Here is an 18,677-nt window from a genome sequence, read left to right as displayed (position 1 = left end):
CAAATAAGAAGTTGATAGGGCAAATGCATCGCTAAAGATAGAAAGAATAAGCACAATATCAACTAGCCGCAACTCGGACGAAAACTTCACAATGTGAAATCTGCATGTCCGCTAATACGGCTTAATTATATACCTAGATGAATCCAGGAACATGCCCAAATTCACCTTTTAGGAACGTGCATGTTATATACTCGTGGTAGTCAACCCACAAGACTATATAACTATCAACTCCATTATGCATAGTATGGACTAGATACTATGACATTCCCACTAACGTCATCAGTGCCCAATAGTGGGTGTAGAACTCTGTATCAATATATGCTCTCACACACGCACTCCACACACACACACACACATAAGAGCATATATTCACACAAAGCCCTTCGTACTGAGTTTTTGTCAAACCTCCAGAGATGCAAGGCAGACTCAGCCATAATGAAGCCTAGCACTAAGGGAAGTAGCAAATAGAAAGAATTAGTTCAAATAGAAAGAATTAGTTCAGCAAATAAGTAGTTGATAGGGCAAATGCACCGCTGAAGATAGAAAGAATAAGCACAATATCAACTGGCCGCAACTCGGACGAAAACTTCACAATGTGAAATCTGCAAGTACGCTAATACGGCTTAATTATATACCTAGATGAATCCAAGAACATGCTCAAATTCACCTTTTAGCGCAAGTAGTAGTAGTAAGTCATACAATGCGAGGCGCTCTAGGCGCAGGTAGTAGTAAGTACAAAAAGTGGTGTACAAAAAATAGAGGCTAGAGGATTGGGGCTGGAATCTAGATTGAGGAGGCTAGATGGAGAAGTGATCATTATCAAAATCAGAGCTCTCGCTAGGATCATCTCCATCAGAAGAGTGCCCATCGGAGCGCTTGCGGAAGCTACCTTTGCTAAGGACGTTGCCCTCGTTATCAAACTCAGGCTCTCTAATGTCCTATGACAAGGCAATCAGAGTGTCATCATTTGCAGGAGCGGAGAAAGAACTACAGAAACCTCGTCATGTGTAGGTTTGCATTGTGCTACTCGACCCGGGATGAAAGGTGCATCCGCGAGTGCCTACTAGCACTCCTCTGCTATACTAGGCCGAGTTGTTGCACGCCCACGACGAGTATGAGAAACTTGTCGATCAATCTCCGCAAAGAGCTCCGCATACAATCTCTTTGTGGGTTTTATGCTGTGTATGCACCCAGAGGAGTGCTAGTGATCATCAGTAGATTACTGGGGCACTTTTTACTTCAGTTAGTGGAGGTTTTTTCCCCCAGTTTAGCTTAGTTTCACTTATATGCAGTTTATAGGTGTTTTGGTCCACCCAGCACATTTTATGGCCGGACATGTGAACACATCTCTTTAGGTCACTTATTATGTGGCTATTGTACTTCACATTTTAATCAGCTGAATACAAAGAAGTCGTGTTCTCTCTCTGTTGCTCTCCACGCCTATTTGCAGCATCTCCAAACCCTAACCCTAACACTCCTTTAGCCTTCATTTGGTATCAGAGCAGTGTTGGCCTGCCATTGCCCAGCTTGTACACAGCCGCCTTCTGTTATTGTCCGTACTGCACTATCCGTACATCTGCCCGTACACTATGCGCCGTCTACAGTACCCGTACACTGTTCGCCTGCAGCTGCCGTACCTGTTCGCCGCCGTCAGTAGGAGTCGTGCATTCCGTACAACCCGTACAGTCAGCGCCGACTGCATCTGTCAGCGCACGTACCTGTCTTACTGCAAGCGCAACCGTACTGTACCTGCCTTACCGCAAGCGCAGCTGTACTGCAACTTCAGAACCTGTCAGGCGCCGCCTTCCTTTCGTACCAGTCAGCGCCGCCTTGTCAGTACCTGCACAGTACCTGCACACAGTAAACATCTGCGGTCGCCTTCAGTTTTGTAAAGTACAAGTCGACTGTACCTGCACAGTACAATCAACTGTACGTGTTCTTTTGGTGGACTGTACCTGCATATGTACCACAACCTGCACAGTCAACTTGTGGTAAGCATTAAAAACTTTGTTTTTGGGCAATACTATTTTCTCTGTGAAAATCTACAGGCACTACAAGCAGACTTTCTAGCAAAGAAGTCTACAGGTTTTTTGCACAGTTTTGGGTGCAGTAAATTTGGGCATTTTTGGGGCATTTTGGCATTGTGTACGCCATTTGCTGCTCTACTCAGTCATTGGTGCATTGAGCTGCACATTTAGAGGATTGAGAGTGCAAGCATATTTGGGTGAACTATATTCAGTGGAGTACAGTTGTTTTCAGGGTTCTTGCTATTGGGTTTTTTGAAACACAGGTACAACATTGTGCGTAGGCATAATGGCAAATCAACAGAAAAGTGATGTATTCACGTATTTGTCTAAGGAAGACAAATTAGACGGCATGAACTACTCCTTGTGGAGTTTTATGCTGAAAAATGTGCTTGTGGCAAAAGGTCTTTGGGATTTTGTTAGTGGTGATGAACCACGTCCAGGTCCATTGGCTCCAGAGACTCCTCCCCAAGGGGGTGCTCGTGGACGAGGACAACAGGTACAGGCTCCAGGGCAGCCATTGCCTGTTCAAAGAACAAATGCTCAAAAGACATGGGATGCCAAGGATGCACAAGCTTTGTCACTCATTGCATTGTCAGTACAGAGGTCTATTATACCTCATATTCGTTCAGCTGGCTCTTCACAGAATGCATGGGTGACTTTGGAGCAGATGTATGCTGCTCGTAATGAAGCTAGAATCTTATTTTTGAAAAGAGAGCTGGAAAATCAGAAAATGAAAGGAGATGATATGTCTAGCCACTTAAACAAGCTGTAGGATTTGAGAGAGCAACTCATCAATGTGGATGAGATTATTCCTGAGACATAGCTTGTGTCCACCATCTTGCACTCTTTGCCAAGATCTTACTTGGCTTTTCATACCTCTTTGAACCTCAGCATGAGGAATGCTGTTGAACCCCTCAAGTATCACGAACTTGTTGCTCTCTTGCTACAAGAAGAGCAAATGAGGAAGAATATGAATATGAACACAAATGCTGAACAAGCATTTACTACAGGTCAAAAGGGGAAAGGAAAAACTCAGCCAAAGAGTTCAAATCAGAATTCAGGTGATGGTGGTTCTTCACAGGATACCAAGAAAGGTGATGGACAGCCCAAGAAGAAGGGCAAATCTCATTACTGTAAGAAGCCAAGTCACTACATCACTGAATGTAGGAAGAGGATTGCCAAAGAGAAGGCAAAGGAAGCTAGGATGTCTGTTAATGATGCTTCTAAAGCTCCTCCAGAGACTGCTTCTTTTGTTGAGGACAGGGATTACTGTTTTTATACATGCAGCTATGATGCCTCTTGGTCTTCACAGGCACTCAGTATGACAGAGCATGCATGTACTTGGTATTTTGATAGTGGTGCCTCAAAGCATATCACATCTCGCAGGGATTTGTTTAGTCATGTTGGCCCTGCCCCTGTTGGCAAAACTGTTCAATGTGCCACCAATGCTTCATATCCAGTTCGTGGCATTGGGGAGATTCAGCTCACAGCCATTGATGGCTCCATTCTCCACCTTACAGATGCCTTATATGTACCAGGGATAAAGAAGAATTTGTTGTCCATTTCTTCTTTAGCACATTGTGGTATGCAAGTCCACTTTGATGATGATAAATGCATGGTCAGAGACAAAGCTAATGCCTTGACCTTGATGCTTACTGGTACGTTATGTCATGAACTTTATCAGTTGGATGCATTTCAGCCAGTGGATCAGTCTGCTTATAATGCATTCACTCTTACTCCAGCTATGGTTGATGCGGAGTTATGGGATGCTCGCATGGGGCATGTAAATTTTGGTAGTCTTATGCTTATGCAGCGACATAACATGTTTACAGATCTACCTCTCATGGAGAAGCCTCCAGATCACATTTGTGAAGGATGTATTTTGGGAAAAATGCATAGGTTTTCCTTCCCACGTGATCAGGCTCTAAGAGCAACTGCAAAGTTGCAGCTTATACACAGTGATCTTTGTGGTCCCATGCAGACGAAGTCATTAGGTGGTTGCTTCTATTTTGCAACATTTATTGATGACTTCTCTCGTATATGCTGGGTCTATCCTTTGACACAGAAATCACAGGTATATGATGCATTTTTGGCCTTTGTAGCACTTGCTGAGACAGAGTCAGGATGCAAGGTCAAGACTCTCCGCCGTTCTAACCGAGGGGGGGAATATATGTCACACATGCTGAATTCCTTTCTTGGGAGTAGAGGTATAAAACATCAGTATACTACTCCTTACACTCCACAGCAGAATGGGGTTGCAAAAAGGAAGAATCGGTCACTCATGGAGATGGCCAGATGTATGCTAAAGGCAAAAAGACTACCACATATCTTTTGGGTGGAAGCTGTCATGTGTGCTTGTCATATTTTCAATCGATGTCCCACAAAGACATTGGTTTCCATTACTCCTTTTGAGGCTTGGCATGGCCGCAAGCCTTCTGTATCGCATTTTTGTATCTTTGGGTGTCTTGCATATGCACACATACCCAAAGAGTTGAAGAGGAAGCTGGATGATAAAGCCACAAAATGCATTTTTGTTGGGTATAGCCGTGAGAGCAAGGGCTACCGGTTATATGACCCACTATCCAGGAAGATATTCACTAGTCGGGATGGGATTCTTGTCACATGCACTCTGCACTCAGTGCATGGTGACAAGATGGCTCATCATCAGAAGTGCAACATTTGTACAGTTTTAGAACCCAGTAGGATGATACTTGTCGTACGCCGTGACCCCATTGTACATCCTCAGTCCATGATAAGTCAGGCACGAGCTACGTAGGTCATTCCTCAGCCTTAGTGGGTCAGTCAGTCAGTCAAGTCCCTTAACCCACTTGGAGAGAATCATTCATGCATGTAGAGTCAGTAGAAGCCTTAGGGTTTGCATCAGAAAGCACTCTGCATCTTGCATAATATGCATTCATATGCCTGTGCATCATTTAGAACATCCCCAAAGCCTTAGGGAATTTATTGGGATTTATCTGGTATTTTTCCCATATTTATTAGTATTTATTTATCATTATTTGCATTATTGGGCATTTATAAATATTAACTTTATTAAATGACCAACCTCCAGTTAGTATAAATAGGCTTGCCTAGAGCCTCTTTTGCTCATTCAGTCTTCATTGTGCTAAGAGCTCTCCTCTCTCTTGCTTTCAGCCTAAGACTAATCCAGCCCTAGTGCCCATAAGCTTTCTTCTCCAGCCCCTTGAGATCCATAGCTTCAGCCCAGCCCTAGGTGCCTGTCCTCAGCCTCTTTCAGCCCTGAATTCAGCATCAGTTCATGCCCCAGATTCAGCCCACAGTTCATCATAGTTTAACGCCAGCAATCAGCCTTCATACCTGCGTTTTGGTGCAGCCGTACAGCAGTTCATCTGCGTTTTGCTCCAGCCGTACAGCAGCAGACCTACAGTCCTCTGTTGCTCATGCGTTTCAGTCCACAGCCCTCTCTAGACACCTGCGTTTCTGTCCACAGCAGATTCCAGCCCTGAAGCAACAGTCTACAGCAGTTTCCAGCCTTGAAACAGTTGTTTGCATCAGTGTCCAGCCTTCTATGCATCATCAACACATTCAGCAGTCATCTGGTGAAGGTAACTCAGCATTCATATGTGTTTTCAGCATTCTAACACTGTGTAGAACAGTCCACCTTCTTCTTCTTTGAGCCTCAGGTGTGCAGCCCTTCCTCATGCCCTTGGGAGGAGTGCATAGGCTCGAGATCAAGTCATCGAGGTGTTTCTACAGCAGTGTACAGATCAGCCATACTCCGATCCTCCGAGATCTTGCGTTTGGCTTATCTACAGTCCAAAGTCATTCTCTCTAAAGTAATAAAGCAAATACTATCTCGTTATCGGGATAGGGGGCCCTTCAGTGGGTAATTCGGGACCCAATCTGGTGTACAGTGTTCATATCTCTCTCTCATCTCTTTAAAGTTTGAAGTAAATGAAATGGATTGCTAAACTCACGAAACTCAGGATACAGAAGACGGTGTGAGCATATTGTGTGACAGGATCAACCAATACAAAGACTTCCGCTGCATATCACATTGGTATCAGATTCAGATAGTCCACACACACTGTATCCTAGCGTGGGGGCATCCTCGGATGGTTAGATTGCGTTCCGGCACGACCACCGACTTCAGCATCATGTCTACAGGAGAGAGTACTCATCAGCCGGAATACGTCTCCTCCGAAGAAGACCTCGTTCTTCCGCCTACAGCAGACACCATAGCTCTTCTTAGAGCTCAGAACCAGCTACTCATGGAGCGTCTCCAACTCTTGGAGGCAGTAGCAGCACGTCCTTCTACACCTCCAGCAGCACCCGACTACATCTCCCTCTTCTTTCATATGGAACAACAAAGGAGAGAGGACGAGGCCCGAAGGAGAAGAGAAAAAGAAGAAAGACGGGACTATGAGGAAGCCCAACGCAGGATCGACAAAGACCGGCGTCAGCCTGAACTCACCGCTCGGGAACACCAACGTGAGCTTGATCGAGAACGTATGTTACTCGAACACCAACGGGAAAAGGAGGCCATACACTTGAGGTCTCAACAGCTCTCCTCAGTCTCCCCAGTCATAGGTGTCACCAGCCAGCATCCCGCAGCAGCATCAACCATCATCATTCACAGTCAACCGAATTTCAGCAAGTATGATGGTAAGTATGATCATTCTTCAGTTAATCAATTTATTCACCACTTTAATGCTCATTTTCCATTAGCTTAGATAACAGACCCACAAGACAAAGTCCACTTAGCAGCTCCCCATCTCACTGGTGAGGCAGTCACTTGGTGGCAGCATTGGTCTAGTATTCATACTGACCAGGCCACAGGTGTCACAGCCTTTGACTGGGACATCTTTGTCCATGACCTGAAGACCAGATTTCTCCCGCCCCAGTACATGACCGGTCTGAAAGACGAGTTCTATGGACTCAGACAGAACGGATCCCCAGTGCTTCAGTTTTCCGGTAAGGTTATTACTTTAGCACAGCAGTTAGGGTTATCTGAGCAGGCCAAGATGGAGCAATTCATTCGTGGATTGGACTCCAACATTCGGTTCACAGTTCGTAACTTTGAACCAAGTACATATGACCGGGCTCTGACTCTCGCTCAGAATGAAGAAATGAAGCTCAACGGGGGCAAGCCCAAGCAGACATCTCAGTCCAGTACCAAACCCCAGCAGAGCAGCAATCAGCTGCACAGACAGGGAACGGTAACGCATCTTATAAAGATGCTAAGAAGGACAGCAGTACTAGCTCCAGTTCAGGGGGTAAGAAGGATAAAGAACCTAAGAAAACCCCTGATGAAAAGGCTAAAGCAGGCATTACTGGAGGTTATCTTCCTCCAGAGGAGCAAAAGAAGTACCAGTCAAAAAATAGATGTTTTTTCTGTCATATTATAGGGCATGGTAAGAAGGATTGCCACAAATGGCAAGCGGCACAAGCTGCCAAAGCTCCTTCTGCCACAGTTGCCACAGCTTCCCCAGCTCCTCCAGCCCCGCCTACTACCTCAAATGCAGTTCAACTTTTACCTTCCATGCATCCTATGCCATTCGTGGTATTTGATGCTAAGCAGGAGGGTGAGAGCGATGCTGCTCAGAAGAGCCTTATCCGAGCTTATGGCTCTGCCCAGGGCCGACAGTTTGTAGTCCTTTTCGATATGGGTAGTTCTCAAGACGCCATCTCTCCCCAGTTGGCTAATAAATTGAACTGCACTTTAGTCCCATATCATCTGGATGTGGACGGGTTTACACCTGGTCTTCACACCCACATTTCCCAAAAGGCACAGCAGTTTGCCTTTGAAGTTCAGAAGGCCTCATTTCAACGAGATTTCATCGTCTCCCCTCTGTTAGGGTGTGACATGATCTTAGGAATTCAGTGGTTCCGTCAGTATGAGCCTATTCCCGATTGGGGACAGGACACTTTTACTATTTGTAAAGGTTTTCCTGAGCCTGTCATGATTCGGGGGGATAGAAGCATTCTTGGCATCCCATTGATTTCACATCTCCAGGCCAGACGAGCTATCCGCAAGGGAGCAGAAGGAGCACTCCTTTATGTTCGTGCTCAAACAGCCCCTCCCTCATTAGTAGCATCCATTACATCTTGAGTCCCTCAGTTATCAGACCTCCTATCCAGACACCAAGAAATTATGCTTAGGGACGATCTCCCGCCCAGTCTCCCACCCTCTCGCCTTGAGGACCATCACATTGATTTAGTCCCTGGATCAGACCCTCCTAGCAGGTTTCCCTATCGTCTTTCCAAGACTTTAGAGGGCGAGTTGGAAAAGCAGTTATCTGAGCTTCTCCGAGCCGGATTCATTCGGCCTTCTTCCTCCCCATTTACTGCACCTATCGTATTTGTCCAAAAGAAGGACACGTCTGCACGCCTTTGTGTAGACTACAGGGCATTAAACAAACTCACTATCAAGAACAAGTTTCCTATGCCCAAGATAGAGTACATTTTGGAGCGTTTAGACGGTGCTAAATTTTTCACTAAGATCGACCTCAAGAGTGGTTACCATCAGGTCCGCATTTTTGAAGCTGACATTCCAAAAACAGCTTTCAGGACAGAGCGTGGTCACTACGAGTTCGTAGTCATGCCTTTTGGGCTTACAAATGCACCCGCAACGTTCAATAAGATGATGTCTAGGATTTTCGCAATCCACATTGGGAAGTGTGTTTTCATATTCCTTGATGACATACTAGTCTTCTCAGCCACTGCGGAGCCGCATGAGAAAGATGTGGAGAAAGTCTTGCAACTTTTGCGAGATAATCAGCTCTACATAAATGCCAAAAAGTCTATCTTTGGTGTTAAGGAAGTTCAGTATTTGGGCTACATCATCGGTTCCGATGGGATTAGACTGGACCCCTCAAAGGTTCAAGAGATCTTAGATTGGGATATTCGTAAGACCGCGCAAGAAATCCGTTCATTCGTAGGTCTTTGTCACGCCTATAGCACACATGTCCATCAGTTTTCCAACCTTGCAGCACCTCTGACCGACTTGCTCAAGGGGGTGAAGACTCGCAAGCAGAAAGTCTCAGTTACAGGTAAGGCACTTGATGCATTCCGTGCACTCCAGAAAGCTGCCTCAGAAGCACCTGTATTAAAGTTAGCATCATGGGACGAACCTTTCGAGGTCATCACCGATGCCAGCAATGTAGCCATAGGTGCAGTCCTCCAGCAGGACAATAGACCCGTGGCTTATTACAGCAGAAAGTTGGATGTCGCCGAAAAGAATTATTCGGTATATGACAAAGAGCTTTTGGGTGTGATCACAGCGCTCAAACATTGGAAGCCTTTTCTTTACGGACAGGCTTTCACAGTGAAAACAGACCACCAAGCACTTAAGTGGCTTCAGACTATGCCAAGTGCCCAATGGAGTGATCGACAGGCCAAGTGGAGTCAAATCTTCCAACAGTTTGGAGGTATGATTGAATACATCCCTGGTAAGCATAACCCAGTAGCAGATGCTCTTAGTCGAAAGTCCAGCATCCAGGCAGTCCAAGAAGCTACCATTCTCGAAATCACGGGGAAGGACTTGGATAGTATGAAAGACCAATATGTCGACTCCCCTGAGTTTGGTACTCAGTATAGTTTGGCCCTCACTTCTGAGCCTGGCCACTATTCAGTACAGAACGGTTGGTTGTTCTACAAGAACCGTCTCTGTGTTACTCGAGAAAAGCGTTCCGCTCTTCTCCACGATGCCCATGACTCCTTAGTTGGAGGACATAGGGGTATCAACAGTACCCTCGAGAAATTAGAACGGTCCTTTTATTGGCCAAAGATGAGGCGTGATGTCTATGCACATGTACAAGCCTGTAAGATTTGTCAAAAAGTCAAGGTTCCCCATTCAAAGAAGGCAGGTTTACTTCAACCTTTGCCTATCCCCGACGGACCTTTTATCGACATATCTATGGACTTTGTAGGGCCTCTACCAGCATCCACTGGATCCCGTAACACTCAGTGTTTTACCATTGTGGATCGCTTTAGCAAGTTCTGCATGCTCATCCCATGCAAGCATACGGCCACAACCGAGGACGTAGCCCGTCTGTTTCTCAAGCATTGGTATCCAGTTTGTGGTTTGCCTAGCACCATAACATCAGACAGAGATTCCAAGTTTACCTCGCATTTCTGGAGGGCATTATTTGAAAACTTTGGAACTAAGTTGCAGTTGTCTAGTGCATTCCATCCCCACACAGATGGCCAGACAGAAATTTATAATCAGTTGGCCTTTGATGTCCTCTAGTCATACTGTCATGACCAGCAGTCCAAATGGGAGCACTATCTTCCGTTGGTCCAAGCTATCTTGAACGACACGCATTCATCCAGTGTCCGACGGACTCCATATGAAGCAGCCTTTGGTCGCCGTTTTTCTTCTCTTTTGACGAGAATGGTGTCTCCATCTTTAGAGACTAATAAAACCACGGAAGCATTTTCCGAGATCATTGAGTCAGTCAAGGACCGCTTGACCAAAGCTCAGGAAGCATATAGCAGACAGGCAAATAAATCCAGACGAGATGTCCACTTCAAGGAAGGGGATTGGGTCTATTTGCGTATCATGAAGCAGAGATTGAAACAAGTGGGCAAACGTTGTCCCAAGCTTTCATTCCGAAGTTTTGGCCCTTTTCCAATAGTTAAGAAGATAAGTGATGTCTCAATGAAGTTAAAGTTGCCTGCCAGTTGGACAATGCATGATGTTTTCCATGTTTCTTGGCTAGAACCATATGTTGGTCCAGAAGTGTTTGATGTTTCAGATGAACAGCAACCAGAAGTGGTAGACGAGGCAGAAGTTATTGAGCCTGAACAGATCCTTCTTCATCGATGGAAGCATGGTTCCGGTCGACGGATTCGTCAGTTCTATACGAAGTTCCGAGATCGAGGCACCCACGAAGCCGTATGGCTCGACGAGGAGTTCTTCCAGGAGTACCCCCAGTTATTGGCGGACTACTTGGAAGCCATGAACCTGCCGCCAAGCTAATCAGGAGGGAATATCACATGCACTCTGCACTCAGTGCATGGTGACAAGATGGCTCATCATCAGAAGTGCAACATTTGTACAGTTTTAGAACCCAGTAGGATGATATTTGTCGTACGCCGTGACCCCATTGTACATCCTCAGTCCATGATAAGTCAGGCACGAGCTACGTAGGTCATTCCTCAGCCTTAGTGGGTCAGTCAGTCAGTCAAGTCCCTTAACCCACTTGGAGAGAATCATTCATGCATGTAGAGTCAGTAGACGCCTTAGGGTTTGCATCAGAAAGCACTCTGCATCTTGCATAATATGCATTCATATGCCTGTGCATCATTTAGAACATCCCCAAAGCCTTAGGGAATTTATTGGGATTTATCTGGTATTTTTCCCATATTTATTAGTATTTATTTATCATTATTTGCATTATTGGGCATTTATAAATATTAACTTTATTAAATGACCAACCTCCAGTTAGTATAAATAGGCTTGCCTAGAGCCTCTTTTGCTCATTCAGTCTTCATTGTGCTAAGAGCTCTCCTCTCTCTTGCTTTCAGCCTAAGACTAATCCAGCCCTAGTGCCCATAAGCTTTCTTCTCCAGCCCCTTGAGATCCATAGCTTCAGCCCAGCCCTAGGTGCCTGTCCTCAGCCTCTTTCAGCCCTGAATTCAGCATCAGTTCATGCCCCAGATTCAGCCCACAGTTCATCATAGTTTAACGCCAGCAATCAGCCTTCATACCTGCGTTTTGGTGCAGCCGTACAGCAGTTCATCTGCGTTTTGCTCCAGCCGTACAGCAGCAGACCTACAGTCCTCTGTTGCTCATGCGTTTCAGTCCACAGCCCTCTCTAGACACCTGCGTTTCTGTCCACAGCAGATTCCAGCCCTGAAGCAACAGTCTACAGCAGTTTCCAGCCTTGAAACAGTTGTTTGCATCAGTGTCCAGCCTTCTATGCATCATCAACACATTCAGCAGTCATCTGGTGAAGGTAACTCAGCATTCATATGTGTTTTCAGCATTCTAACACTGTGTAGAACAGTCCACCTTCTTCTTCTTTGAGCCTCAGGTGTGCAGCCCTTCCTCATGCCCTTGGGGAGGAGTGCATAGGCTCGAGATCAAGTCATCGAGGTGTTTCTACAGCAGTGTACAGATCAGCCATACTCCGATCCTCCGAGATCTTGCGTTTGGCTTATCTACAGTCCAAAGTCATTCTCTCTAAAGTAATAAAGCAAATACTATCTCGTTATCGGGATAGGGGGCCCTTCAGTGGGTAATTCTGGACCCAATCTGGTGTACAGTGTTCATATCTCTCTCTCATCTCTTTAAAGTTTGAAGTAAATGAAATGGATTGCTAAACTCACGAAACTCAGGATACAGAAGACGGTGTGAGCATATTGTGTGACAGGATCAACCAATACAAAGACTTCCGCTGCATATCACATTGGTATCAGATTCAGATAGTCCACACACACTGTATCCTAGCGTGGGGGCATCCTCGGATGGTTAGATTGCGTTCCGGCACGACCACCGACTTCAGCATCATGTCTACAGGAGAGAGTACTCATCAGCCGGAATACGTCTCCTCCGAAGAAGACCTCGTTCTTCCGCCTACAGCAGACACCATAGCTCTTCTTAGAGCTCAGAACCAGCTACTCATGGAGCGTCTCCAACTCTTGGAGGCAGTAGCAGCACGTCCTTCTACACCTCCAGCAGCACCCGACTACATCTCCCTCTTCTTTCATATGGAACAACAAAGGAGAGAGGACGAGGCCCGAAGGAGAAGAGAAAAAGAAGAAAGACGGGACTATGAGGAAGCCCAACGCAGGATCGACAAAGACCGGCGTCAGCCTGAACTCACCGCTCGGGAACACCAACGTGAGCTTGATCGAGAACGTATGTTACTCGAACACCAACGGGAAAAGGAGGCCATACACTTGAGGTCTCAACAGCTCTCCTCAGTCTCCCCAGTCATAGGTGTCACCAGCCAGCATCCCGCAACAGCATCAACCATCATCATTCGCAGTCAACCGAATTTCAGCAAGTATGATGGTAAGTATGATCATTCTTCAGTTAATCAATTTATTCATCACTTTAATGCTCATTTTCCATTAGCTAAGATAACAGACCCACAAGACAAAGTCCACTTAGCAGCTCCCCATCTCACTGGTGAGGCAGTCACTTGGTGGCAGCATTGGTCTAGTATTCATACTGACCAGGCCACAGGTGTCACAGCCTTTGACTGGGACATCTTTGTCCATGACCTGAAGACCAGATTTCTCCCGCCCCAGTACATGACCGGTCTGAAAGACGAGTTCTATGGACTCAGACAGAACGGATCCCCAGTGCTTCAGTTTTCCGGTAAGGTTATTACTTTAGCACAGCAGTTAGGGTTATCTGAGCAGGCCAAGATGGAGCAATTCATTCGTGGATTGGACTCCAACATTCGGTTCACAGTTCGTAACTTTGAACCAAGTACATATGACCGGGCTCTGACTCTCGCTCAGAATGAAGAAATGAAGCTCAACGGGGGCAAGCCCAAGCAGACATCTCAGTCCAGTACCAAACCCCAGCAGCAGCAATCAGCTGCACAGACAGGGAACGGTAATGCATCTTATAAAGATGCTAAGGACAGCAGTACTAGCTCCAGTTCAGGGGGTAAGAAGGATAAAGAACCTAAGAAAACCCCTGATGAAAAGGCTAAAGCAGGCATTACTGGAGGTTATCTTCCTCCAGAGGAGCAAAAGAAGTACCAGTCAGAAAATAGATGTTTTTTCTGTCATATTATAGGGCATGGTAAGAAGGATTACCACAAATGGCAAGCGGCACAAGCTCCCAAAGCTCCTTCTGCCACAGTTGCCGCACGAGATAATGTGCATTGGAACAAAGCCATGCGGGATGAGCTTGATTCTATTAAAAGGAATCAAACATGGGATTTGGTTGATCTGCCCAAAGGCAAGAAAGCAATTGGTACTAAATGGGTCTATAAGTTGAAAAGACATCCAGATGGATCCATTGACAGGTACAAAGCCCGTCTAGTTGCAAAGGGCTATGCACAGAAGAAGGGCATTGATTATGAGGAGACATTTGCTCCTACATCCCGTATGTCGACACTTAGGTGTGTCATTGCATTGGCTGCACATCGTGGTTGGGTTGTTCACCAGTTGGACATAAAGACTGCATTCCTACATGGGGACCTCGAGGAGGAAGTTTATGTATTTCAGCCCATGGTTTTTGCAGAACATGGTCATGAGGGGAAAGTATGCAGGCTGAAAAAGGCTTTGTATGGTTTGAAACAAGCTCCACGAGCTTGGTATGCAAAAATAGATGCTTTCCTACTCACAGGGATTTGTGAACAGTCCATCAGAAGCCACTCTGTATGTAAAGAAAGAAGAGACAGATCTGCTGGTCATCAGTCTTTATGTGGATGATCTCTTGCTCATGGGATCAAATGATGACAAAATTGCAGCTTTTAAAGAGATACTGCAACAAACATTTGACATGTCTGACTTGGGGCTTGTACACTACTATTTGGGCATACAGTTTGTGCAGGATAACAAAGGCATTGGGTTGTTGCAATCACGGTATGTTGCTAAACTTCTGGAGAAGTTTAAATTTCAGGATTGCAAGCCTATTAGTACTCCTATGGAGCATGGGATGAAACTGTCACTACAAGATGACAGTATTTCCTTTGATGCCACTACATATCCTCAGGCTGTTGGGTGCCTTATTTACTTGTGTAATACAAGGCCAGATATTCAGTATGCAGTCTCTCAGTTGAGCAGATTCATGCACAGCCCGCGGTTGTCACATTGGCAAGCTGTGAAGCGTGTATTCCGTTATTTGCAGGGTACCTTGTCTCTTGGATTGCTTTATCCTGAGGGGGGTGACATGCAGTTATACGCTTACAGTGATTCAGATTGGGCTGGTGATTTTGATACCAGACATTCCACTAGTGGAAATTGTTTCTTTCTTGGCTCTTCATGCATTTCTTGGCTAAGCAAGAAACAGACCACAGTGGCCACTTCGTCTTGTGAGGCAGAGTACAGAGCAGCCTACACTACTACTGATGAGTGTGTGGCTGTATGACTGATATGGATATTTTAGTGGAGGAGCCTACACCTATCTATACTGATAGTCAGAGTGCCATTGCTGTGGCCAGGAATCCTGTGTTTCATGCTTGCACGAAACACATTGAGATTCACTATCATTTTGTTCGGGAGAGACTCCAGGCAGGAGATATCAGTCTGATCTACTGTCCTACAGATCAGAATGTGGCAAACATCTTCACCAAGGCATTACCACGTCCGAAATTCGAAGCATTCCGCACTGCTTTGAATTTGTTTCCTTTTGGTGGATGATGTACAGTGATCACATATCACTCCAAGGGGGGTTTGTTGGGTTTTATGCTGTGTATGCACCCAGAGGAGTGCTAGTGATCATCAGTAGATTATTGGGGCACTTTTTACTTCAGTTAGTGAAGGTTTTTTCCCCCAGTTTAGCTTAGTTTCACTTATATGCAGATTATAGGTGTTTTGGTCCACCCGGCACATTTTATGGCCGGACATGTGAACACATCTCTTTAGGTCACTTATTATGTGGCTATTGTACTTCACATTTTAATCAGCTGAATACAAAGAAGTCGTGTTCTCTCTGTTGCTCTCCACGCCTGTTTGCAGCATCTCCAAACCCTAACCCTAACACTCCTTTAGCCTTCAAATCTCTCCTCCTCCTCGTCTACCTCCTTGTGGACACTCTTGAGAGAGTCACTTGTGAGCTTGAACTCATCCACATTGACCTACAAGCGATAATGCACATTCACACACAGTTATTATCAAATAAAACTCAAAAAGCGAGTTTTAACTTTCAAGTGGTCATTAGTTGTAACTTATAAGCTATACCTCTCTAGCTGAGTCCATCTTGTGCATGCCATGCAGCATGCGCAAGTTAGTGCGGCAATACACTATGATTCATCTATGTATGTTTTCAACTTGTTTTAATGGAATTTCGGTTTGTCTCATGTGACAGCTTGTTTTCTCTTTGAAATTGAAAATACCGAAGTTTGAAGTATTTTCTTAAAAGATCGTATTTTACCGTACTACGATAAGAAAAAAATATATATTGTACCGTATTTTTCCGTACGGTATCGTATCGTACGAGCCGTACAGTATCGTACCTGACAACTATGGTAGCAGGATAGAGGAGATCTGGGAGAGTTTGGATTTTTGCTTAGGCTCAACTGCAAGAGCCTTGGATGCAAGCCTTCGAGAGATCAGCCTTTGTGTACATGCCCGGAAACGCCTCAAGATTGGCTTTCCACTGGGTCTGGTATCGCATATACTTGCCTGGAAACGCCTGGTCTTATATGGTTTCATGAACGGAAATTGCTCATGCCAATGCTGCATTGCATAGCATCTTTATGTGCTTGCCTGCAAATGAAATTGCATGCTGTTTTCATGCTTGCATGAACTGGACTAAAAAGTTTTACAATAGTTCCATTAGGTAGCCGGATCATGCACAAAAAAGATTATATTAATGTCTGCAAAAACCCAAAGGTCTATGAGACCAAAAAATGATGCATTGTTGAGAGAGAGAGAGAGCATTGTTGAGAGAGAGAGAGAGAGAGAGAGAGAGAGAAGGGGGGGAGGGAGAGGGAGAGGGAGAGGGAGAGGGGGGGAGGGGAGGAAAAGCTACGAACTACAATTTTCTTACTTTTCGCTAATTTTTTCAAGCGGTACCTGAGCCTCACCCCCCCCCCCTAAAAAATAGAATTTAAAAGAAAAACATGCACAAACTAACAGAGCTTTTAAACATAATGCTTATTTTCACTATTAAAATAGGCATGTATTTGATTTTATAGAAATCATTATTTGCTTTTTTTCAAGAAAAGGTTAAGTAATGAGGCTCATTAATTTGCTAGTACTCACAAAATGAATACCTTAATTCTTGATTGAACGAGTGAAGCTCTCTTAGCATTGTAGCGAAATTTGTCAATGAACGCCTAACAAAATGTAGAAAACAGATAAATCCTTGTTTTTATGGTTCAACTTCGATATAAAACAAACATAGCAAGAAAGAATAGTAAAGATTGCCTAAGAACGTGATTGTAATGAACCTGCATGTGTGCTCTTGTCCTTTCATTTGCCTCAATAGCCTTTTGTTGATTGCGAATACGCTCTGACCTTGTTCTTTCAAAAGTGTCATAATCACCTTTGTAAGTCAACAGCTTTTGTCCATGCAAATGTATTATGTCTGTAACTACCTGCCAAAGGGCACACAAAACATAGCAAGAAGAAAGATTGTTCATGTGTACCCATCGGAGAATTTAGAAGATAAGCAATTGTCTACTTTGAGACAAAATAATCCCATGTATTTACATCACCCAGACCACGTATGCGTTGCATCAAGAACGAAACCAAAGTGACCAGGTCTCATGCATAAGTATTAATAGATTGATATCATTATCATTTGGGCTGCTAGCATACCAAATGAGAATGTACCCTAGAGGCTAGCAGTAAAACGTTATGCTCTCACCTTTAGAGTTATGGATTCCACTTCAACAGGCATCATTGCTTGGGTGCATGAAGAGATGGAATTTTTTTTCCCAAAATAGATGTTAAACAGAATTGCGAAATTGGGAATGCTACAGGACAGTACTGCTTTAGCTTTTTTCTTAATCAAAGGAAGACCTGCCATACAGCAGCTCTTGAATATCGACAGCACGTAGCCAGTGACTTGTAATTTGACCACTAGCTTTCTTGATAATCTTCCAGATTTACATGAGTATGCTGTCATACATGGACAATGCATGAACTAATCACAGAAGAACTCCCACTTTATATGCAGCAAGTAGTTTACCCTCCAAGCTAATATTCAGATAAACTGTGCACCAACCCTCGTTAGTGTTTCTAAAAGTAAAAATGCTACTAGGCTGGCTGCAGATGGCTGCCTATCAAATGCTGCAACGCAGCTGCATCAGCCCTCTTGTAGCTATTCCTACCCTAGACCATGTTATCATTCAATGTCGTCGCATGTAAGGTTCTCATCATAAGAGAAAACCATTTGAGAAGCTAAGAATGGATCCCCAGTTCACAAAATGGAGCCAGACAGATAGCCAATCGCAGAACAGGGCAAATGGGCAAGAGGGGCACATGATGAGGAACATGAGATGGGTCTTACAGTCAAGTTCTGGACCAAATTGGAACTTCAAAAGATTTAGTAATAACTTCCAATTGTGTCAAAAAGAGTATTAGGTGTCACGTTATGTTCACGACGTGCACGCTCCTCTGAGCTCCCCTCCGACCTGCTCGTCGTCTGCACAACCCCCAACCCCCGCACTGCAACTCACCCCTTCCGCCACTGTTGCCCCCCCCCCCTCGCCAGCCTTGCCCTCCTCCCCTTTTTACTTCGCTGCCCTGCTTCCCTTCTCCCTACGTCTGCCCCGCCCCCCCTGCCTCGTCTTTCTGCTGCCCCCCGTCCCCCTCTCACCTCTGCACCTCCCCCCTTTCCCCCTTTTCCGCCTCCCCCCTCCCTTTTTTGTCTCTCCACTCTCCCGACTTCAGTCCATGTCTGTTCCCCTTTTCTCTCTCCTCTCCCTCTTCCCACAAGTTGATTTGTCAGGATCTTCGGGGCATTCTTCATCTCGGCAAGTCTCGGTATTTTCTCATCTTCACCCCCAAGAGGACTTCATGGCAGCTGCT

General features: G+C 45.2%; 1 protein-coding gene across 1 annotated transcript in view; it reads right to left on the bottom strand.

Annotated features, from left to right (window-relative positions):
- Positions 1-18,677, bottom strand: part of ABCF3 (general control non-repressible 3) — a 77,438-nt gene that overhangs the window by 25,698 nt on the left and 33,063 nt on the right. Inside the window, exons 8-9 of the mRNA XM_086801270.1 lie at positions 17,093-17,239; positions 16,916-16,978 (exon numbers count right to left, since the gene is read on the bottom strand). Coding sequence (XP_086657396.1) covers positions 16,916-16,978; positions 17,093-17,239 — 210 coding nt within the window. The remainder of the gene's footprint in view (positions 1-16,915; positions 16,979-17,092; positions 17,240-18,677) is intronic.

Source organism: Cibotium barometz, chromosome 8 (assembly GCF_041138505.1).
Source record: "Cibotium barometz isolate CiBa-2024 chromosome 8, ASM4113850v1, whole genome shotgun sequence".
Classification (NCBI taxonomy): domain Eukaryota; kingdom Viridiplantae; phylum Streptophyta; class Polypodiopsida; order Cyatheales; family Cibotiaceae; genus Cibotium; species Cibotium barometz.
The sequence above is the reverse complement of the archived record's forward strand: the minus strand, read 5'-3'. Positions and strand labels throughout refer to the sequence as shown.